Source organism: Ischnura elegans, chromosome 11, assembly GCF_921293095.1.
Source record: "Ischnura elegans chromosome 11, ioIscEleg1.1, whole genome shotgun sequence".
Classification (NCBI taxonomy): Eukaryota; Metazoa; Arthropoda; class Insecta; order Odonata; family Coenagrionidae; genus Ischnura; species Ischnura elegans.
In genome coordinates, this window is record NC_060256.1 from 16,530,401 (window position 1) to 16,555,602 (window position 25,202).

Consider the following 25,202-nt stretch of genomic DNA (forward strand, 5'->3'; position numbering starts at 1 on the left):
TTACATACTCGGTGGTAATATTGTCATGAATGTCATGTAAGCATAGGTTATACTATGCTTAATGTCTCTTGTGCTTCTTCCAATCCAGGTAACATTGCTCTCAAGGTTGATTAATTGTGAATTATTCTACTTGAGTGAGACATTGGCCATTTGTTTCTCTATTCTACATACAAGTATCCTGATTTTCCTTCTATTCCTGTTCATATCTTCTTTCTTTTACAATTTATCAATTTTATGTGGGGAGTTGTGAACGTATTCCATACTTCCTGAAGTAGTTGTGATGGGTACCTATAATGGCTTGATCGTGTGTATCATCTTATCAGTAGACTCTTCTCCTTTATTTTGCCTTCCTTGTACTCTACTCTTTCTGAATCTAAACTGGCTGTGTGATAAGTTTTTTCCCTTTCATTTTCTTAAACGTACTATCTTAGAAGGATTTTGGAGGCATGTGCATATAGTGCACTCAAGCTTTTACACTCCTTGTATCAATCATTGTTTCTGTCGCTATGTTCTTCCGTATGCTCCTATCATGCTGTAGCAAAGTCTCTCTTATTTATGTTGAGTTTGCTCTTTCTGAGTCTTGTTTTCATCTGTGTTATCCCAGAATCTTTCAATTCACTTTTCTTTCGACTTTTTCCAATCTGTGGTAACATAATTCTGCAGCTTTGTGAAGTTATTTCAGTTCAGTCTCCTATTTCCTATGAGGACTTTAATATGCTATGTTGCCACACATGGTTTCTTGATTTCGACTGGCTTGCTTGCTATTGGTTATGCCATTCTGTGATTGTCATTTCTAGGCAACTGTCTTTCTAATCCACTTTTGATTACAGGCATCCCCCGAGTTACGTATGTCTCGACTTACGTAAATCCGTACTTACGTAAGCGATAACCGTATTTCAAATGATTACGTTAATTTTCGAATGCGAGCGCGAAGAAGTAGATATTCGCTCGTACAACCTATGGTAGAAAAAATATCGAATAGTTATAGAGTTTTTTACGTGCTAAAAATAACAAAGTGACCCATTTTTCTCATTCCTCGAAGGAAATTTCATTAATTTCTGTAGAAAAATCGCTTATAAATCCCAAGTCAGCAATCAACGTGAAAATTTGCAGTTCTAGCGATGGATGTGGTGGCGTATGTGGTTGCGCTCATTTCTTTACGATACAACTTGTTATACAGCAATCTCTGAAGCGCCAACGCAAAGGTTCGACTTACGTAAATTTCGACTTTCGCATAGTCTGCCGGAACGCATCTCTTACGTAACTCGGGGGATGCCTGTACTTCTGATGCAAATCTTAGGTTATTGTTGTCAGCAGTCACGAATCTTCCATTTTTCCTCCTAGTATTCAGGGTCTGTATTCTCTGGTTTCTATGCTTTCTAAATTATCACTAGAAAGCATTTGCTTAAGATATCTGCTGCTAGTTTTCTTCTTGCAATGTTTTACTTGTTTTTTCTAATGTAATGTCATCAAAATTTGGTCAATCTGGTTCTGTCCTGTCATTTTCTGTGCATCCATATTTCTGTGTGGGTGTTGCATGTACAAGGCATTTGCCACCACTAAATTCTGTCTGCAGAAATCCATTATTTCTCGTCCCAAGCTTCCATTTCTCTACTAGGATAGGGTGGTTTCCTAATTTTTTTTATTGCCTAAATCAAAAGATTATTATTCCTGCAGTACGTATTTCAGGCTTTTAGATTTTTACATGACGATATCTATTTTTCACAATTAAATGAAAAGTGAAAAATTTCAAGCACAACTTGGAACTAATACAAGAGTTGGGAGTTTGACATTTCAATTGCGCCTGCATATAAAATATGTGTTCAGCTTTTGGCAAATTTTGGTGAGGACCGCCTAAATTTTTTTCCCAACTACAGCACTGGTTTTATACTATACACGCACAGAGTGTTGTGTCTCTGATCTCATTCACTGATTGTGAGTGATTCTCCAGGATCATGGCCGGTGAAACAAACACATGTTCTTTTAGGTTCTCCATCTTTATTCTAATTACTGGAGACAGTACATTGCCATCTACACATCAACATTGCCAAAAACCTCTGAAACACTACACTATGCCTCTCCTTCAAAATTTTGGGAGAACATAATCAAAATTGTTAAAGATTTGACAGTGCATAAAGCAATACAAAGTTGAAAGGAATAGAAATTACTCTCTACATCTAATGGACATTGTAATGATTTCCTGTGAATGGAAGACTGTGGCTATGAAAACTTGTTTTAAAACGTGCAGGACTGGGTGCACTGTCAACGAGGAGACGCACGGACGTGGTTCTGGGCTCAGCAGCTGAATGCTGACAAGGAGACATCGCCAAGGTGATGTTCGGGATCTGGATGCGGATGTTATTTTCTAAAACTGTATAGGCAAGATAGAAAAAGTGTCACGGCTTTCTTACACATAGTTACATAGGGTTCGAGAGATATTCACATGTAAAGATTTGGTGCAGCATGACATCCCTTGAGTAAGCGCTCGAGTAACTAAATAAAACGAATGGGGATAAAATGTAACAGTGATTTCAAAAATTAGAAGAGAGAAAAATATTGCCGAGACTGGGACTCGAACCTGGGATACCAACTACAGATTAGGTTACTATCGCCTTCACACCGCTACGGCCGCAGTTGAAAGGGAGCGCATACTCAAGGGATGTCATGTTGCACGAAATCTTTACATGCAAATATCTCTCGAACCCAGGCCTTTGTGGAAGAAAGCCGTGACACTTTTTCTACCTCACCTATATAGTTTCAGTTAATAACATCTGCATGTAGATCCTGAACATCACTTTGGCGATGTCTCCTTATGTGAGCAGCATGAGGGATGTCAGGGCCCAGGGGTGAAGGAATAGTGGGAGCTGGTAAACCCACTGGTATCCTGGGCATAAGTACATCACATTCAATTCCTCCTTATATGCAATATTTTAAACATGGCACTCGGGCAGGCCAAGTGCACCTGATTGACACTTAGCTACATACATAATTCTATCAGTAGTCGCAACTTGAAGCTATTTAGGGCCAATTGAACGTTGATAAGTGTCATTCCAAAATCTCATTTTTCGGGAAATAACAAGAAAACTATATAACTAGAAATTTGAAGGTTTACAAAAAAACTTACCCGTGAAAATATGTAGATAATTGGACACTAAATACTGCTTTACAATGGGAAAAACATAAATTTTTAGTTTTATATATATTTACTATGATGTGTCAAGGAGTATTATCTTTCTTCCACTCGAAAAAACTGTTTTTATCAAAAATATGAATAAATAACAGCTTTATTTACTTTTTGAGACATAATTCTTTTATTTAGTATGAGAAAGGGAAAATAACATTGTTAAGGTATAAGTAAACATTTTTTTTATTTATAGAAAACAGATTTGTGAGGGGTCAGCGCCCTGGGTGGTAGAAACGATTACCAGGTGAGCAAGGCAGAGCATCTTAGTGGAAGAAGAGTGAAATTCCTGAAGTGTTATTTTTCTTTCTCTCAAAGCAAACTTTTAAGCATTATTTAAATTATTTCAGGTACGAAACCTAATATGACATCCGCTGGGAACCTTATGGTGGTAGTACAAGGGGTTTTACAATATGCTATCAAGAAATTTTCCTATTTCAAAGCGAATGATAAGCCATTTTTATTTTCTAGAGCTTTATGTAACTGTGATTTTATGGTCTGTAGATGGGTTTCAGCAAATCCAATGGCTTCTGGGTAATAGGCGTGTTTTTAGAAACTACAATCCAATTCACATGAATTGCAGTGGGAAAAAATTCCCAAAGACCAGGAATTGAACCACAGACCTTTGGCTTTCCATTTAAAGAAACTGGATTGGGTAGGGGTCTGCATAGTGGCCTGGGAAGCCAGAGGTTCATGGCTTGATTACCAGCAGGGGCGGATCCAGGATTTCTTTCTGGGGGTGGCACAAGCAAGGTCGTATCCAGGATTTTGTTCTGGGGGGGCCACGAGGATACCTCGTAATACAAAACGAACGCAATGATAAGGGGCCGCATTAAAAATCTTGCATATTTATAAGGGTCTGGGGGGGCACGTACCCCCCCTAGATCCACCTATGATTACCGATCCAGGGGAATTTTTTTTCGGTCAATTCAGGTGAATTTCACTGCCATTCATGAGGCAGGTTTTAAATTATCTACTATCATATCATGGTTAAATAAATTACAATGAACAAATTGGTCGTACATTATTGCTAACTATTTCAATGAGCAGACCCTAATCAGCATGGTAAATGCTAAGTTTTTCATTCACATGACCAGTGACGGATACAGATGGAGCGCATGACCCTTGTGGGCCTCAACCTTGTGTGCCAAACATTGCAGAACCACAATTTTAACTTTTTTTATATAATAAGATGGCATTGTCTCGTATTATTACATAATCAATTTAATTGAAAACTTCTTGCATTTGACTTGATTATATTTTATTGCGATAAAATTAAAGGTAACTCAAGGTATCTTTTGTGCCCCCCTTTAGATTTTCCTGTATCTGCTACTGCACATGACTGGCAACGTTGCTTAGATGTCCTATTTGCAACATCCACGAAGAGTAATAAAAATTGCATCACATAGATATCAAAGTTGTAATATCCATGATAGTAAAATGTCATTGTTCCAAATGGTATTAATAGGTAGAATATGTTTTGTATGTAAAAGCACTCACGCTGTGCCTGTCAGATCCATTGTGCCCGATGGAGGGTTAACATATATGGATATAGCAGGGATGTCATATGTGAATGCCGAAAATATTGTCTGAAATTTGTTGGGATATTGATTTCCGCTTGGGTTAGCTACCATTCACCTCAATCCTAACAAAGGACTATTCCCTATTCTCTCTCCATTTGTTTTATCCTCATTTGCAACAAATCACCCTTCCTACATTAAGCCACACAACACCTTAACCAAGCCCTTGTGAACCGTGGCTACCAAGAGCCTCTTCTCAAAAAGAAAATTCAATCACCCTTGGCAAATACACCGCTCACACCACGACAAAACTATCCAGCTGACAAAACCTCACCACCACATTCTTTCCCGGCACAAAAAAAATATTCTGCAGGACCTCTACCCAAGCATTAGCAAAAACCGTTATACATGAAGTCTCTTCCCTTCCTACCCTTCTATCGCCTACAGAAGGGCACCTATCCTGCATGACATATTCAGATCAAAGCATTCCTTTTTCCCCCATAATGCCCCCTCATCTTCTTTCATCTCACCACGCAACTGCCCAAGAAGCTAAAGCTGCTTCTTGTTTAGATCCGCCTCTTCACCAGTCATCAACAACTCTTCCTTATCTCCATGCTGCACCTCCTTCAAATTTGTCCACCACCTGTCCTATAATTCTTGCCCTGCCTATTATGTTGGAGAATACACCATGCCTGTGCTGATCCAGATGAATAACCACTGCCATTCCACCAAGTCCCCTCAGCTCATAGAGCTTGTTGCCAGTGGTGGCTGGTGGTAATTTAACCAGGGTGTACATTAGAGCAGATATACGATGAGTTAGAGAGAATAAAAACTTTACAAACGATTAGATTTTAGACTCACAACATAGTATAGAAAGCACACCATCAATAGCAGCTAGAAGCACACGAAAAAAATGTTTTTAGCATGAAGTTCAAATGAATGCCACTGAACGGCACTGGATGCATTGATGGACTAGGATCCTGGGCGCAGGTAGTGTAGGTGGCAGCTACACTACCTGCGAGTTACTCTCCAAATATGTGTGTGCGCACTCACGTTGTTTTGAGTCTGCTTCCAGCACCCATTTGAACAGTGCATGACCCCCGGCTTACCTTGTCCCACCTGAGCACCCACAAGCGATCACGTAGACCAAATATATGCGACCGGCACGATGCCACAGAATCGCACACATGTAGAGCGGTGAATTCGTCAATGAGATAGCTGTAGCATTCAGAGCTTCATATTTCATCCATATGTACACAGGATTTTTCAACCTGTGCTTTTCCCTCTATTAAACCCTTTTGTGCTGAACGTCGAGTGGAGCCGACAAGATTTTTAAGAGCAGAAGACTTGACATCGGGTGTAGCTGTATTGGTTTTCTCAATGCAAATGACCAGATGTTGGCTATTGCCGACACGGGGGAAGGGAAGTGACTGCTGAGGAAGCAATTGTCGGATGCATTCAGACCCGGCCTGAGACCCAGCTTAGCAAATTCTTAGGGCCATTCCGTGGCAATTAACCCTCTCCTTCCTAAACCGCCCGTAAACATTTCCCCGTCATGCTTGAAGTTTAAATACCCATTTGCCCCACTGGTAGACCTATTTTTCTCCGAAATGAGGAACTGATGCAGGTTACTTCAATTAACTTACAATAACTTGAAATATATTTAAGTGTTTTATTTTAAAATTTGTATATGTTTTAAGAATATATTAATTTATTGAAAGAAGTTTGCCTTACCTTATACATATTGAATTTAATTCCCTCCTTCAACTCCATTTTCTTGGTGATTTTGATGATAACATCCTAATTTGCAAAGAGCTAAATCGCATCTGATGCATTTCCATGACGTTTCTATGCTCAGACCAGTAGAAGTTTTTCTTTTCTTCGAGCTGCGATAGGCTCACACTTTTTTTCTCCCCACGATCTTTACAAGAGAGTGTTGCTGTCTCTGTGAAAATGTGCCCATCGTAAGGATTCTTTTACGTTCGACTACTTTACGCGAGGAGAATTTCCCTATCATCTGCCTGTAAAGTGCTAAACAAAAATTCTTCTGCGTTACTCCATGCATCTAGTATTTGAGGGTGAATTGGTTTCTTCGTATAGAATAAAACTGTTCACTATAGCTGTGTTCACGACGAAGGCAAATAAATATTTCCACCACTTTTTTGTTTTCCTAACTAAGCCATAGTAGCACCATCTTTGATCAGCTCTGTCAACACCACCCATGTATTTGGTGTACAACGCAACTGAATTTGGACAGGTTACCATAGTTTGTTTGTTCCCTTTTCCTGTTTTTCTTTGTACATAGACTTTGTTATTGGGATCGCAATTGGTTTGAAGGATACAAATATCCCAATTATCATGCCAAACCGTTGCAGTAACTTTTCCGCTCTGTAAATTTCTACTCTCACCTCTTTGGAGTCTTAGTTTTTTTTGGATATTTTAATTCCGTCAGCCATTCTTTATGAGATGATCTTGTAGTAGCACATGGGTATGTGTTATTCATATGTAGTAATTTCATGAGGGTCACACTTGAAAAAAACCTATCTATGTACACATGATGATTTTTGCCTAAATATAGTTGTTCATTAAATTCATTACAACTTGCGTCCCAAGAAACATTTCACGATTTCCATTATCTTTTTTCCCTACGTACACATTTCCCTGCAGAATGTAGCCATGGGAGCTTGCTAAAACCCAAACTTTAAATCCCCACTTCGTTGGCTTTCCTTGGATGTATTGTTTTATGGAATGACATTCTTTAAAACAGATGCCTATGAAGCTCAAAAGGCTGCCAAATATAGCAGGGCAGGCTGGGTGGATTTGGCTGCTTTATGAAGGAGCGACTTAAATGGTGGTGGCTGGTTTCGGTTGGGTTTGGACGGAGCGGAGAATGAGGCATTTAAACTTCAATAGGGAGAGGGTTAAACCCAACCCTCCCAGGAGTGGCCACTCATTTACGATCATCCTCGCTGCAGGAATCGTTACTAATTGCATACTACAATTTTTTTATACTTTGAAATGAATTCTTCATTTTGTTCTGTACAAAAGAAATTTTTAAGCAAAATTTTGCTGACTTGTCGTATATGTACCTTTTGTTCTCTAATTTTGTTGTTATCAACACTGGAAATTCGTTTTAAATTCCACAATGCTAAAAAAATGATATTAATTTTTATATAAGAGTAAATTATTGAAAATAAAATGCAATATTTGGTTTATAAAAACACTGGTAACACAAGTTGACTATGGACTCGTGCTACGATAGGGTTTGAGGGTCTAGTCCAGTGGCTGGGATAAGGGCTGGCTTGAGTTGGGTCTGAAATCAGCGGGGTAATACCAGGGTAACTCCACCCCAAAAATGAGCTCCGAACGGAGAGGTTTAAAATATTCTCATGCTACTCGTTGCTCGGAAAACGTTTTCCTCTCGTAGGCGCCGGCAGGAAAGGGTCAATAGAAATACTCCCCGAAAGTGCCACCAGCATTGAGGTGTGAACTCAGGAATTGGCTCACATCTGGGTAGAACTAGCGGATCAGTTATTAATTTGGATTTTGTGGAAGAAAAAGTAATGAAATTTTCTTGTTGATAGCGAAACGCAAGTGTGCCAACGCTGCGTTAATTTTAAACCGAATCAAAGTTCCCGGGAAAGCGATGAGTAACGAAATGCGTGAGGGAATTTTCATGAAACGTGTTTCTGGGGCGAAAATTTGAAGCGTAGGTGTTTGTTGTTATTTTACTCAAGTTCATCAAATGCATATCCAATTTATATCGTATGGTGAAGTAAATATCAATCAGTCGGAATGAAGTCAAAGTTTAGCACGTACGACTTGATATGCATCGTCACGGAACTTCAAAAGTTAGTCCCTGTTATCTTTTGCTTTAATAATAAAGATTTCTGCATTGAAACTTCATCAATGAAATTTTGTAGTGTTTAGCGAATCGTCTTGTATTACCTGCTTACTAAGGGCAAATAATTATTTTTTGTCAATTCTAGGCTTGTTGGCATGCGTTTACATCAAATATATGATGTAGATAACAAGACTTATTTATTTAAATTTCAAAAACCGGATGAGAAAGCTGTTTTGTTGATTGAATCCGGTAGTCGAATCCACACCACTGCATTCGAGTGGCCTAAGAATGTTGCTCCATCAAGTTTTAGCATGAAGGTTGGTCTGATTGAAGTACCTCGGTGAGATGCTAATGTGATTTTGTAATTGATGTATATCCTCTCATCAATGCAGATGAGGAAGCATCTTCGTAACAAGAGATTAGAAGCCATTAAACAACTTGGAATTGATCGCGTTGTGGACATGCAGTTCGGGACTGGTGATGCTGAGTATCATGTAATTCTGGAGCTGTACGATAAAGGGAACTTGCTACTCACTGATGGTGATTTGGTGATTCTCAATGTGTTGCGTCCACACGTTGAAGGGGAGGAAGTGAGGTAATTTTCTAACTGCAGGGTGTAGTGTGCATATTATGACAAGCTTTCCTCATTGTGTTCATGTTGAGAGTTGTATTCCTATTTTTGTCCTTTAGATTTGCTGTACGGGAGAAGTATCCAGTGGATAGAGCGAGACAACCGCAAGGAGTCATGCCCCTAGAGCAGCTGACAGATATACTCAATCAAGGGAAAATTGGAGATAATTTGAAAAAGATATTGAATCCTAAGCTAGGTTTGTAATTTCATTCTTTTCTTAGAGGAACCTGGCAGTTTGTGGGATAGGTATTAGCCATTTTTCCACTGTAGAAAGCTCGCTGAAAGAATTTGCTTCTGTAGATGTGAGGGAAGGATGGATATCTCTTTACAGAAATAATTTATTTAAAAGTGAATTGGATTCCACCAAATCTCTCATGTGTCACAGTCTTTATAGTGTCCATGTTAAACACATGCCAGTGCCATTTGATTTTGTTTAGGTTGTTTTTATGTGAATTTTGTGGAAAGTAAATAAGTGGTTTTACACATTCATTGAGTGGAGGTATCAGTGACTATACCTCCATTGACCAATGGATGGATACCTATATGTATGTGGGACCATATAAATTAACTCGATCCTCCCCTCTGTTGACTTTAGATTTGTCTGCTTTAAGATATTGGCTCAGCTGGTTCATGTCCATGGTTTGACTTGCAGTTGGCTCTCTTCTTTTACCGTGTTAATTTTGCACACGGTTTTGGCAGGTATTTGGACTTGTTTAGGACTTATATGTTGGAAAAAATATTATGCAGTAAGTGTCGAAAGCTGTTGGGTTGGATAAAAGTGTGGAAAACTGCTTATAGTTGTAATAATATTAGAAAGAATAGTTGAACGGTTTTTTTTAAAAGGCGTTTGAAAACAATGTCCTGCATTGAATATGTTAATTGCTGAATGAGTTGAAAGTGTGTAATACTTTGATGCATGATTTGCAAAATTTATCTTTGATAAATTCCACTAAATATTGCGATTATTTTTTTCAACTATATTTTATTTCATCTTAGTGAGTTCATGTCTTAAAGCTATTTTGGTACCTATCATCCGATTCCCAATTCCCATTTTTGATGTTTATTGCTTCGGGTCCTCTCTGTCTCTTATTGTGCTAATTATCCTTCCTTTCCAGCTCTTCCTAATGGCCATCTTAGTTTTTTTTCTGAAATTGAAGCTACTATGGCATTATTCGATTATGTACGTCTCCTGCTTGTGACTGTATCATTCCAAGTCCTTGTCCCTTATTTCATTGATTATATCTCTTATATCTTTGTACCTCTCATTGTTACCTCGTAACTCTTGGAGGCTTCTTGTCAAGTCACCTCTATTTCAAGTAAACACTCACGAGACGACCAAGGTCCATTTACAGCCTAGCCATCTTTATTACTTCTCTTTTCACAACTTAAATTACTTCCGGGAGCCAGGAGAGAACAAAAGACATTCAGCTTTATAATGCAAGCCTTTGCAATATAACAACATCTTGTATTTTACTTAGTAGTTTCTGGCATGGCTTTATGGAATCTACTTAACATAATGAAAAGTAAATAAAACTTTATAATTCCACATAAATCTTGAAGACGTAGATTTCAAAATGGCACATCATAGTCAAAACCTATGTCGTGCAAATATTTATGTGGAATCACAAAGTTTACTTTTCATTATCTTGTGGTACAGTCATTATTTCTTGAATTATTTTTTCTTGGATTTGTGGGTTTGGAAAATTTCTACTACTCCCCTTTCCAGAAATTCACATCAATGCTTCTTAGATTTTTGAATAACTTGGCTGTTAATGGCCCAGCCACATACACATATCAAAATCTGTTATCAATATTTTCACTATATGGAATTATAATATGTATATGCTTGTTTTTATTTGACTAAGTTCGGTCCCTCAAGATGCTATGCATTCATTCCAATATGGCTGTTAGCTCACTAAGTATTTTCATTTCAGAATATGGACCTGCAGTCATTGAACATATGCTTTTAAGTGCAGGTTTTCCTGCCAATTGCAAACTGGGAAAGACTTTTGATGTTGCCAGGGATGTGGAAACATTGTATAAAGCATTAATTGAAGCTGAAAATATAATGACTTATGCATCAAAAGAAATTTCTAAGGTAATTACTTCTTATAGTTGGTGTATAAAGTTAGTGTATTAAGTTTGCTTGAACTGAATCTGGTTGCATTTTATGGATCATTGGTGTTTTGAGGAAGTTCTTCCATGCTGATTGGCTCAAGCAGTTTAAGCCCAGAATGTAGCCTCTTAGTATCTCATAGCATATCTCTCCCACATATTAGTGTGTAAGCTGTGTAATGTTCTTTCTTTTCTCATACAGTTAGCAGTTTTTTATGCATCATGGTTATTTTATTTAGTTCACGGATAGATTGATGACATGGTAAAATTTTGGAATCAAGCCAAGCAATTTTTAAATTAGCTGAGCAATGTCATTATCCCTAATGGGGTCTCTAGGCAGAGGGAAATAAATTTTAGCCATTTTTATATTTTGAAGCTGAAAATCCTCGTAAATCGGCACTCTTAAGTATGAATGTAACCCTTGCAAATTTTATGAGTTCTCTACTCTTGTTTCACTCTTTCAATGTGTGTCATGATTTGTGGTCCTCTCCCAAGTGTGGATCCAACTACATATTTATCCTCTGAGGCAGGCTGAAATTTGTTAGGAAATTGACAGCACAAAATGAGAGTAGGGAGTCTACTGAAGTTGAGCTGGCCAAGGTTATTCTATGGCAGAAGTTAAGGGGTTCAGAACCCTGCCGACTTTGTGCTGTTCAGCCAATCACTGTCAACTGTTAAAAACCAACGCTCTTGCCCTCCTAAACATCTTTTTCACTTGGATTTGAATTGCAAGGAATAACTGGAGATTCCCTTTGCATTTATTGCTATCTCTCTTAAGCCATACCAAATCCTTTTGTTTACCTCTACCCATGGGCATTTTCCATCTTATGTGGTAAGATTGCCTCTCACCCTTCACTTGAGGAGGATTGGGTTATTTCCACACACAAACGCAGTATTTGGAAAACTAACTATTTATTGGTTTGTAACTACAGCGAAAATATACGATTGCTGTTCAGCACAATGGTAAAGGCATCCTTCTTGGAAGTTGGATCAGGCAAGACTGTCATGGTGCTGCTCTGCAGTGGCGTGGGTCGTTGCGCCTGCCACCTAGCGGTGGCGTCGGTGAGGCAGCAAACATGTGACGACCGGCCAGCGCTCGTTATAGTGGCGCGAGATTCGTATTGCGGGGCCACACACTCTACCAATCTACATGCTATGGGTGAACTCTGGCCACCTTGACTGGAGGTGGGTATTTCGACGAGGCAACTGGTGGCTTTGGCCATTTATATCAAAGAGAAGGCATAGCATTGGCATTAGCCGGTAATTAATGAAAGGCTTCAAGAGGACCACAGCCCAACATCCCATATGATAAGCAGAGTGCTGTACTTGAAGTGTAATCCACACAACCCCCGTGAGGGATTGACCAATCTCTGAACAGTCTCCCCTGTTGCTGAGATTTGAACGCAGGACCATGGAGTATGAAGCCATCACTTTAGCCTCCACTTTAATCTGATCCCCTGGAAGTCAAGTAAAGGTTACAATCTACGGAAGGGTGGATCCAGTAAAGAGAGCCCCAGAGATGCATGGGACGGAAGAATCTCAAGATACATACATATCTTGATTAGACGAATTATGATCAAGTAAAGTGGTTTGGACGAAATGTGTGAAGAGATTTATGAACCTGTGGAAGTGCACAATCCTTATTTCTGTTATTGTATATCTACAGCCATGTCCACATCATCAAGCATACTTCGTTCTTGCATACTTGCATGTGGCATAGTGATGATGTAGCAGTGAGAATTTTTAAAGAATTCTTGTATGATTTAAGGGCTTGGGTTATGGGACATCTTTGCTCTAGTGGAACATTATCACAATCAATTGATTGACTAAATCTTCATGGTTTTGTGATTTACTTGGACCACAACTGTTCCTTCCATTACATTGTTATTGAAAATATCTAACATTTCTTGAGAAAATACAAAACGTACATTTAGTCTAGGTGTTAAATTGTGCTTACTCAGAAGCAGTTCTGCTTCAACTTTTCCTTTATGGTAGAGGTAGCTATCAAAATACTGGCCTACAAGCAACTCAGCTAGTAGAAAACCCGATGAGATTTCACCAGTATCATATGGCGGGAAAGAGCATGATATCAATCATATAAGCAGCAATCATTCAAAAGTGTTTTGAAGTAAGTTGCTAGTAAAAATTACTTTTTGCAGAATTTAGCAATAACTGGAAAAAATTGCCAAAAAAGTTATCATTAAAAGTAATTTGATTACTTTTCTTTGTTACATCATGTCACCGATGAATATGTTTTTATTTATGAGTTCCCTTTGTTAACTTACTTTAGTACAAACTGTTTCTGATGGACTAATGTTTCTTAACAGGGCTACATAGTACAGAAAATGGAAAAGAAAGTGAAGGGTGTTGATGGTGATGAGGAAGTTTTTTACACAAATCAAGAGTTTCATCCAATTATTTTTCGTCAGCATGCTAACCAGCCCATTAAGGAATTCTCCTCTTTTGATGTTGCTGTCGATGAATTCTTCTCTAGCTTGGAGAGTCAAAAAATTGACATGAAGGCATTGCAACAGGTAAATTTTGGGTTTGTTATTTCTTAAACAATATGATATTTGTGAAGCATGTTAAGTGAAACAACTGAGTTCTTTCCACACAGTTTTTTAATAACCCCAATCAATTTCAACAGCAATGTGATATTTTCAAGGGGGAAACTTACCAAAATATTTCATGCAAACCTTTTAAACAGGTTGGAAAAAAATTGTGTCATGAAGTTTTTACCCTAAATAGATGTTGCCAGTAGGAACTAAAATTACTAATTAGTTTTGAGATGCCTTGAATACATCGCATATGGCAGGCAAAGCATTTGAAGTCATGAGTTTCGCAGAGCATCTGGCAGCGGGGCAAACTCATGGCCAATAGGGAAGTGCACTAATTTTTTTTTATTGCTGAGTTTGAAAGTTTAGCCTAAAAAAGAAACATTAGTATAGTCACTTTTATTTTCTGCATCTGGGGTATGCACTTTAAAACGTTTTGAAAGTCGGAAAATTTCATGTTGCGCTGAAACACAGTGCCTCCATCTTGATTGAGATGTGACATCACAAGGCAGTAGTCACCAGTGGAGTATCGCTGTATTCCGTCGCCTTCTTTAGCGCGGCGAGAGTTTCCGGGAATCGGTGGAGTTTGCTTCCTAAAAATGTCGTCTAGTACCGAAAACATGAATTCAAAATAGAATTATAAATGATTTTTTGTTCCAAATTTCATCTCGACGTCGAAACAAAAGCCTGGAGAAGATATTCATTCCCGTGCCTTAAGCACAAGCTATACGGAATAAATGGTTCAAGGCTGCTCCTGACTCTTACCTATCGATGATATTCTGTCTTGAAGATCATTTGAAGGTATTGTAAGATCAAATTGATATTTATATTATAATAATTTACTTAATAGGTACCTCAGTCACATCAGAAAGTGTGTTGAGTCAAAATATAGCATCTTCCGCGTAGACCTACGTAATTTATAAACTGAAAGTAGTTTGGTTAAAGAATTATGGCGCGACTGTTTTTTTACACGACCGGGCAAAATGCGTACTTTGCCCATGATATGTGCATATATGATTGCAAACGATTTTTGTTAAAGTTAATCTTTATTTGTAGAAATTAGTACATTTATAGGTGATACAGATATAAAGGTACACGGCAGGTCGCGCGGCGTAATTTGTACTCCACTGGTGACGGGTTCATCTTGCTGATCTAAAAAATTAGCTACAATACCTCGAACTTTGAAAACTCGCAATATAGGCAGTCAAAGTACATTGTAAGAATACACGAGACCATTATAGCCCAGAATGTACGTTCAATGTCGAAATCCTTGGTTTTCAAAGATTGACGTATTTTATACGCCAGCGCGCCCGGTCCAGGGTTATCAACTTTTATTTCATCCTATTTGTTAGTTGAAATTATATTTCAGAATGGTTCTTTTAGCACTGCTACTGAGGTAAACTGGTAGGTACTGAGTACAAGGTACTGAGGTATGCACTGAGTAAGTAAACTCCCTTTGGAAAAATGTAAATTACAAGTGTTCGAGATATATGGCATTTTATATTCGCTTTGTGTTCTTATTAATTATGCCTGTACGCATATTGTTGCTTGCCGCGAGCCTTTAATGGTATGTGCTCTTGCAAGAGTGGTTTTCATTTTTAATGTGGAAGTTGGTCAGTATAAGCAAAGAAAAAATTAACATTTTAGCGCACACCAACCCTTGTAGTCATCGTATCTCTGCGTTTGTAATGACACTGCTAAAATACCTAAACGCCATAATGATGATAAAAAAATTGTCTCATGTCAATGATTGCTGCAATTATAATTAATGATAAACTTGATGCCGTATGATCACAATGAAGACAACAAAAAATAATGCCCTGACATAGTATTGAACCACGGTCCTTCGGGTGAGGTCTTTCCTTAGAATCGTGCACGCTACCACTACCCCAACCGACCCATTAAGGACTTATGGATATTTTGAATTTATATATATATAACTTGTAAAAAGTAACGCATGAAAATTAATTAATTACAGCCTAACTAACGCCCTAATTGAAAAAGATGCAGCAAGGTACGCGGTCTCCCCTTGTTAGCCTTAACGTTGTAACGTTACGTCGTAAAATCTGGTTGATTTTTCACGTAAGTCCAGACAAGGGAAATACTCCAACCGTCGGTCACATGCTGGATCAGCGAAAGACTCCACAAACAAGAAAAACAGCTCACAAGAAAAAGGTAGCCAAAAATAATTTACGAGTTATTACCGTACGATATCTATTCAAAGTAGAGTATTCAAAAAATCAGAAGTATTACAGAAAACAATGATAGTAAATTCATGATCCCAAGAAAACATTACCAGCTAAATACCAGCAGAAAATTGCTCTAAAAAATCTCATGCCTCACAAGACATGTGACTCCCAGCAGGTCACGATCAAAAAAAGGGCTTGCCTATGCAAGGCGAGACAGCATTTGAGGGGAGGGCTTCTTCCAGGGAGTGGAGGGGTAGCCAGGCGAATTCAACAACCGCCCACTGATGCGTCACTGCCCCTGCAGAAGCGGCCGCTCCAGAAAACACCATTCCCTGGTTTTGAGACAACAGCCAGCACCCAGAATTTTCCCCTCAACTTCTGGGTTGGAGACATCCGAGGAATCAGTTCATTGGAACACATGGAGGGGAGGGAGATACTGGGGTGAGGTGTTGGAGGGAGAGAGAGTTTGTGATAGGACAATGGTAAAACTTCTCACTCCAAGTGCAGTACTTAGGCCTTAGCACCGATTTCCCCTTGCTTGCCAAGGAGAAGTATTTCTCCGCAGTAGTCCTATATAAGTCTTGCATTGCAGGTAGGCTGGTTCGGGGCTGGTTCGGAGGCTGTTTCGGAGGCTGTTTCAGAGGCTGTTTCCAGAGGCTGAGTTTCCAGAGGCAGGGTTTTCAGAGACAGGATTTTTCAGAGACAGGATTTTCCAGAGACAGGATTTTGCGACACAGGATTTTGCGCGAAAATCCTTTGCGCGAAAAACCTTAGCGCGAAAAATCCTTAGCGGGAAAAGTTCTGCGGATAAGTTCGGAGGAAGTTCGAGGAAGTTCGAGGAATTTCTGGGGGGGGGGTACCAGAAATTTTTGGGGGGGGGGGGAACACTAAAAAATGCCACATCCTCTGTGGGAAAATGACCACAAAAATTGCTTGAACTTGGGGACCAAGACACGTCCACCAAGAACTGATTAATGCCTAGAAAACTTATCGAGGCATCACAGGTCCACTGGTTTTCACTGGATGAACCCCCACTGTTTAACCCCCATGAATTTCACAAAAAACCATTATTCAGTGGTTAGAATTGAACTGAATATAAAAGTTTATTGATTGAGGTAACAGTTTTCAAGAAATATCACTCAAAAATAGTTTTGACAAGAACATACATTTTTATCACTCTGTAAATAATAACCTCAGGAGTGATGTTTGGAATTCAACAGAATTCTTAAGTGAGTAACATGGCATAATTACAAGAGTGAGACAAGAAATATTGCTGAATTGATATAGAGTAGATTATTTAGTATTACATAGCAAGAAAATAAAATTAATAATCAATATCTCATAATGTGATGCTTGATTCGGTATACAGTGAAATCAAAATTACAAATAATTATCATCAGCGACTAGAAGGAACTGGGAAGATTTTTTTTGGTATAACACCAGGATATCTTTACCAAACTCAAATGTTCCTTCTCTCATCAGAGATATTTTGTGGTTTTTAAAACCAAGTAAAGCAATACAATAACCAACCACTTAGTAAATGGGCAAGATTGGGTTGGTGAAGCAGTTGGGTTCATAAGAACCCTGGGTTGTCCCATTAGTTGGGTTCAACCACCTTATCAAAAAACAACGATTCACAAAAAATGGGTTTTAACTTCTACCCAAAATTCATATTGCAACCCAAGAGAAAGTTAGGGTCGACCAACAAAATATATATCCCAATTTATATAAACAATAAATACAAGGTTATTCAAATATACGGTTATACACTAAATAATTATTAGTTATCAAAATACCAGCAAAAATATTCAGCATAATATGTGTCTCACTTAATTGATATACTTTGGCATTATTAATTCTCCCTTTAAACCCTCCATGTTTGTAAATATTATCAGTCCATAATTAATTATCAAATAAAGAATCCTCCAAAATTCAACAAGATTTACATAAACAACAATAGATTGCACTAAATTCCTCGATTTTCCAATAATTATTAATATTTACAAGGCATATGGTATTCATGTCAGCTATTGAACAAGTACTGACTAAATTTAATCAAGATGTGTATATATATCTCTCAGTATTAATTAAACAAGTCAAAAGAATCATAGGCGATGCTAACAAAATGAGAACTGCATATTGCATCAACAAAAGAAATCACTCTAAATTTCACTCTTCAATTAACAATAGAAATGGCTTGAAGAGCTACATGCTGTTTGCGACAAGATGAAAGTTCATACTTGTCGGGCGATGAAGGTCGCAACTCAACGCCAAAGCCACACTAAAACACAGTAGGCAGTCTTAAGATCAGCTGATCAATTCAATCACTCAGCCATCGATAGAATATCGAACACTGCGAAATCACGACACTTATCACTGTCAAGAATTGTGAGAATGTCCATAAAGTCTTGGTGGAGGAAAGGTGACACAAAACACAATTGAATCTTAATAACTGGGGCCACCTCCACAGCTTATCTGGAAACGAGCCATCTCGGGGATTTCCCCCCAAGTTATTCTCCCGTCCTCTCCCTCCAAGCACCCATAACTCCTCCACCTTACCCCATCTCACAATCACAGTAGACCAACACTAAATTACATGAGTGAATTAAGCAGATGAGAATAAGCAAGTACAATACAATATTTCAGAACAATATCAATTACAAGCATAGAAATAGACTTATTATTCATTATTCAAAACAATATTATTAGGAATCAAGGGAAATTCAACACCGAAATCAAGCATCAATAGTATTTGAGAAAGCAAACATTAGCATTCATTGAGAAAAATAAAAAAAATAAAAAAAAAATCAATGATATTTCTCTCCTTTTAATTACTGGAATTAGCAATGCCACCATGATATGCCTTTAAATGAGAAACATGACAAATTTTCTCTTTCCCAGGAGAAACTTCCAGAATAACTGTTACAGGAGAGAGATACTTTTTAAGGACGAAAGGTCCGGTCCACAGAGGTTCCAGTTTTGCCATTTTCTGTTCACCTTTAGAACTGACAGGATGGTTTTTGCAGAGAACAAGATCTCCCACACAGAAAGTGATTTGGGAGTGAGATTTATCATAGAATTCTTTATGCCTATTTCTGGCCTTTTTTAAATTAGCAATAACATGATTCAGACATGCTTGTCTGTCATTATCGCTGAGATCATTCTCGAATAAAGATTTTGGAATGTCCCACTGATTAATTAAAGGATGCTTAAGTTCTCTGCCGAAAATTATTTTGGCAGGAGAATAACCACTGCTCTCATGAGAGGCAGTGTTCAAGGCAAAATTTAAGTCAGCAAGCATAGAGTCCCACATATGGTGAGCATTATTGCACAAAATAGCAAGTGCAGATTTTAGATTTCTATGCAATCTCTCTACCTGATTAGAACAGGGATAGTATGGAGAAACAAAAATTTGCTTAACCCCCAGTTGCAAACACATCTCCTTAACGGCATGAGATTTGAAAACTTGTGCATTATCAGACACCAAATATTTAGGAAAACCGAATTTCGGGAATACTCTTTGAGTGAGTATTGAAACAACCGAACCAGCAGTAGCCTTACGAACTGGCTCAAGAAAACAGAATTTAGAAAAACCATCAATAAGAGAAAGTATATATTGGTGTCCACCTTTAGTCAAAGGTAAAGGTCCCACAAAATCAATATAAAGTCGTTCCCAAACTTCAGAAGGATTGTGCGACGATAGCATGCCAGGAGGTGGAGCATTTCTGGGTTTACAAGTTTGACACAAATGGCATTTTCTGACCATGTCATAAACCTCTTTTTTCATATCCTTCCACCAAAAATGTCTGCTAATTTTATCATAAGTTTTAGCCATGCCCAAGTGAGCAGACATACTAGAGCAGTGAAAATATTGAAAAATCATAGGCCTCAAGACCGTAGGCAAAACAGCTCTTCCTCGCTTAATTTTAGAATTCCCATAACATAATAGCTGTCCCTTCAGAAAATAGTTTTTGTCGTTCAAGGAATTATTATTAATCTGATTGAAAATATCCTTTAGAACGAGATCAGTTTCTTGGTGTTTTCGAATGTCGACAAATGACAAAGGCAATTTATGTAACACACAAGAATAAGGAACAGCTGACTCCTTATGAGTGTTAGATTCCACATCTGATTGACTATTAGTAGATGAGGATGGCTGAATGCGAGAAAGACAATCTGCGACAGAATTAGATGATCCTCGAACATGATGCACAGTGAATTTATAAGAGGATAATTTAAGAACCATCCTCCCTAATTTGCCCAACTGCTTAGGATGAGAGAAAAGCCATGTCAAGGCACCATTATCAGTGTACAAGTGAAATGGTTTTACTTGTAAGTAAACACTGAATTTTTGAATTCCAAAATGAATTGCGTGACACTCCAATTCATAAGAAGAAAATTTACGTTCATGTTCCAAGAGTGCCTTACTAGCGAAGGCCACAGGGACAAAATCACCATTTACTTTGTGATTCAGAACGGCACCAACCGCCAAATTACTGGCATCGACAAATAAATGAAATTCCTCGTCAAATCGAGGGAAAGATAATACTGGTGGATTGGTGAGAGCTTTCTTCAACTGGCAGAAAGCCTCATTTTCAACGGCTGTCCATTGAAAAGGAACATTTTTACGTTTCAAGCGATTCAGTGGCATAGAAATTTCAGAATACCTTGGAATAAACTTGCAGTAAAACCCACAAAGTCCAATGAATCTGGCCACTTCCTTCACATTTCTGGGAACTGGGAATTGTTCAATTGGTCTCACTCTCTCAGGATCAACTTGCAAGGTTCCATTTGTGATGAGATGGCCCAGAAAAGTGAGTGATTCCACACCAAGCTTAACCTTGTCCTCGCACACCGTCAAACCGGCACTGCGTAGTTTGTTGAGGACAGCATTAACATGAGATACATGGTCTTCAGCAGACTTGGAATAGATACACAAGTCATCAATATATGGATAGACACAGGAATATTTCAAATCGCCCAATACTTCATTAATGAGACGAGTGAATATTTGAGGAGAATTTACAAAACCAAATGGCAATCTATTATACTGGTACACTCCGAACGGCGTCACAAAAGCAGTTAATTTCTTAGAATTCTCAGATAATGGTATTTGATGAAAGGCAGAATTGAGATCAAGAACAGTAAAATATTTTGCATCAGCAAGATATTGGAATGCATGTTCAACAGAAGGTGTAGGATAACCGTCTGATTTAACAACTTTGTTCAACTTACGGTAATCAACCACTAATCTTTCAGATCCATCCTTTTTAGGCACTAGAAAAGCTGGCGAACACCAGTTTGAATTGGAAACCTCAATCACTTTCTTATCAAGTAAAGATTGGATGTGCTTCTTCATTAAATTTGCCTTTGGAGGTGACAATGAATAAGGATGGGATCGAATCGGAGTAGAATCTAGCAGTTCAATTTCGTAGGTCATAACAGATGTGACCCCCAATTCTTGAGAAATCACATCAGGAAATTTTGACAATAAGCCCTTCAACTTATCACACAACGTGATTTCAGTGGACGACAGAACATGTGATTCGGACGAGTTACTAACTGGCGCCGATTTAAACGCTTCGCAATTGTCCGTAAAAGAAAAAAGAGAATTCGGGGCAATTTCAAAACTGACGTTCGCCGGACGAATAATCATCTTTGAATTACAAATGAAATCCACACCCAGTAACACGGGAAACGGGATTTTAGCTAAATAAAACACGTGGTTCCAAGAAAACTTGCCTATTTGAACCTTGAGTGAGACAGAGGAATTAATATGAAAAGGCTGCCCCGACACAGTGATTAAATCGACGTCAACATTCTTACGAATAACCTTTCTCCGGCAACATTTCAGAGAAGCAAAGAAATCTTCATCACACAGTGAAACTGAACACCCAGTGTCAATTAGAGCCTGGCATGGCATAGAATGAAGATTAATAGATAATATTGGCAATCGAGTCGAACACCTGTCACGGACACTCATCAAACTCACGGCAGGCTGAGTAAATCGTCGTCTTTTGCGACACTCGTTCACTTTGTGGCCAGGTTTATGACAGTAAGAACAATTAATAGGAAAAGAAACTTCCCTAGGCGCACTGGAAGAGGCAACAGAAGACGGATTCCTAGAGATACGATGGAAAGTGTTGGAATATTCAGCACAGTCCATGAAATGTTTAGAAGCCTGCGTGATAACAGAGTCCAATTCTACAAATGTGTTAGGCTGATTTGAGAACATAATTGCAGATTTTGTTAAAGGATTTAACCCTTGAATAATGAGTCGCACAATAGAAGACTCGGAATACTGCAAACCCAGCACCTGAGTGGCATTACGCACAGAACACACGAAATCGTGGGGCGTTTCGCGAGGGAACTGAAATCTCTTAACTTTCGTAGTGATCAAGCGATCAAACTCTCTGTCACTAACAATTCTAGCCCAAACTTTTTCTGTGATTTGAGACCATGCGAGATTCAAGTTTAACATAGACAACCAAAAATGACGAGAGCTGGCAGGTAGTTTAGATACTACAAGGTACAATAACGTTGACAGAGGAACCAAAGACAAAGAAACGATTTCATTAACTTTTAACATGAAATTAAACCAATTCTCACTGTTTGACACTTCAAATGGCGGAAAATCACTGAGTAATTGTTTGACAATTACTAACCCTTCAGAAACTGGCAATGTCTGAGAAGCAGACATTTCGTGAGAGACGTGAACATCACTACTTTCCTCGTGCATTGTGCGAGGTGGAACCACTTCTAAAGAAGATTCCCGTTCATTATTAGAAACTTCACTTCCTACGGACACATTAGCCGTACCCCTGGCCTTACGATCCTCGCCCGTGGTTAAATAAGTTTTTTCGTACGGGTTTTCAGTACCTCCAGGCATTTTGAAAAGTGAAGTGACGACAACGAGAAAAAGAGAGAGAAAGAGCGAGAAATAAAACTATCTCTCATTATTGGAAGAATCCAATAGGACAAAAGGGGTGCGAGAATAACTAGCTGCTATCCAAATTATCAAGAACATTACGAGCATTACGAACATTAATGTCAAATGGCATAGGACCACGAGGAAAAGTCGGCAACACTAGTCACTTAATCCCACACGAACCAAAAAGCACTTAATGGAACATAAAATAACTCACTTTTAAGAGGAGAAACAACCAGAAACTGCAAAAAGTGGAGAAATAGTGGAGAATTGTCACCATTGTCCAGTACTCGGAGACCTCGACGAAAGGACAGGAAATCGAACCACAACTCTGCTACCAATATGTAACGTTACGTCGTAAAATCTGGTTGATTTTTCACGTAAGTCCAGACAAGGGAAATACTCCAACCGTCGGTCACATGCTGGATCAGCGAAAGACTCCACAAACAAGAAAAACAGCTCACAAGAAAAAGGTAGCCAAAAATAATTTACGAGTTATTACCGTACGATATCTATTCAAAGTAGAGTATTCAAAAAATCAGAAGTATTACAGAAAACAATGATAGTAAATTCATGATCCCAAGAAAACATTACCAGCTAAATACCAGCAGAAAATTGCTCTAAAAAATCTCATGCCTCACAAGACATGTGACTCCCAGCAGGTCACGATCAAAAAAAGGGCTTGCCTATGCAAGGCGAGACAGCATTTGAGGGGAGGGCTTCTTCCAGGGAGTGGAGGGGTAGCCAGGCGAATTCAACAACCGCCCACTGATGCGTCACTGCCCCTGCAGAAGCGGCCGCTCCAGAAAACACCATTCCCTGGTTTTGAGACAACAGCCAGCACCCAGAATTTTCCCCTCAACTTCTGGGTTGGAGACATCCGAGGAATCAGTTCATTGGAACACATGGAGGGGAGGGAGATACTGGGGTGAGGTGTTGGAGGGAGAGAGAGTTTGTGATAGGACAATGGTAAAACTTCTCACTCCAAGTGCAGTACTTAGGCCTTAGCACCGATTTCCCCTTGCTTGCCAAGGAGAAGTATTTCTCCGCAGTAGTCCTATATAAGTCTTGCATTGCAGGTAGGCTGGTTCGGGGCTGGTTCGGAGGCTGTTTCGGAGGCTGTTTCAGAGGCTGTTTCCAGAGGCTGAGTTTCCAGAGGCAGGGTTTTCAGAGACAGGATTTTTCAGAGACAGGATTTTCCAGAGACAGGATTTTGCGACACAGGATTTTGCGCGAAAATCCTTTGTGCGAAAAACCTTAGCGCGAAAAATCCTTAGCGGGAAAAGTTCTGCGGATAAGTTCGGAGGAAGTTCGAGGAAGTTCGAGGAATTTCTGGGGGGGGGGGTACCAGAAATTTTTGGGGGGGGGGGGGAACACTAAAAAATGCCACAACGTCTTGCATTTCTATGGAGCGTTGAACCTGTCCTCCTTATTCAAAAATTCAGTAACCATAAATACATCAAAGTTTGGTATACCATTTATAAATCGTTGGAATTTTCCTTCTCCCAACCAAGACTATCTTTTCTTGAACCCATCCTGGACAGCGAACCATTGCAACAACCAGCCAGCTCGGAAATAATGCTAACATCCCATGATTCTAGTTGCGAAGGGCGAACGTTCTGGCCGGCGTGAATACATACGCAACGAATAAGTCTTGCAGCAAACGTCTGAAATAGGTTTATTAGTTTGAATCGGTTCTTACAAAAAAAGTTTTGGCATGATAAACGGCATTGTGCCAAAATATACCCAGCGAAAAATAAATGCCATCATGCATTTATTAAAGATTCAATGTGCTATTCGTACTACTCTTTCCAAACTTGAAGTTGACACGTAAATGAATATTAATATATTACGCAATGATGAAGTCGTTTACTCAAAAGAGAAGCAGCCACATATATATTCTGAAGATATTTTATGACAACAAAAAACGGATACCCTCAAATTCTGTAATTTTTCTATGCAATAATAGTGGTAGAACTAAACGGTGTAGAAGCTGCCTTCTGCTACTGCCTTGTGACGTCACGGCCAATATTCAACATGGACACCCGTTTTAGCGGCCTTTGAATTTTTCCATATTTCAGACGGTCATCTCGAATCAAGTATTCACTATTAGGATTTAAACTGTGGTTTTACGACATTATGTTATTCTGAACTCTAATTTTAAAAATGTGTTTGGTGCATTTGAAACACTAGTGCACTTCCCTATTGAAGCGCTTGGCACTTTTGTTGTTTAGAAATG

At 38.8% G+C, this 25,202-nt stretch overlaps 1 protein-coding gene across 1 annotated transcript in view; it reads left to right on the forward strand.

Moving 5' to 3' along the window:
• The first annotated feature begins 8,358 nt into the window (after positions 1–8,358).
• LOC124167881 (nuclear export mediator factor NEMF homolog) overlaps positions 8,359–25,202 on the forward strand; it is a 37,767-nt gene continuing 20,923 nt past the window's right edge. Inside the window, exons 1-6 of the mRNA XM_046545941.1 lie at positions 8,359–8,552; positions 8,691–8,862; positions 8,938–9,140; positions 9,236–9,372; positions 11,111–11,274; positions 13,619–13,825. Of these exons, the coding sequence (XP_046401897.1) occupies positions 8,497–8,552; positions 8,691–8,862; positions 8,938–9,140; positions 9,236–9,372; positions 11,111–11,274; positions 13,619–13,825 (939 nt within the window). The 5' untranslated portion in view covers positions 8,359–8,496. The remainder of the gene's footprint in view (positions 8,553–8,690; positions 8,863–8,937; positions 9,141–9,235; positions 9,373–11,110; positions 11,275–13,618; positions 13,826–25,202) is intronic.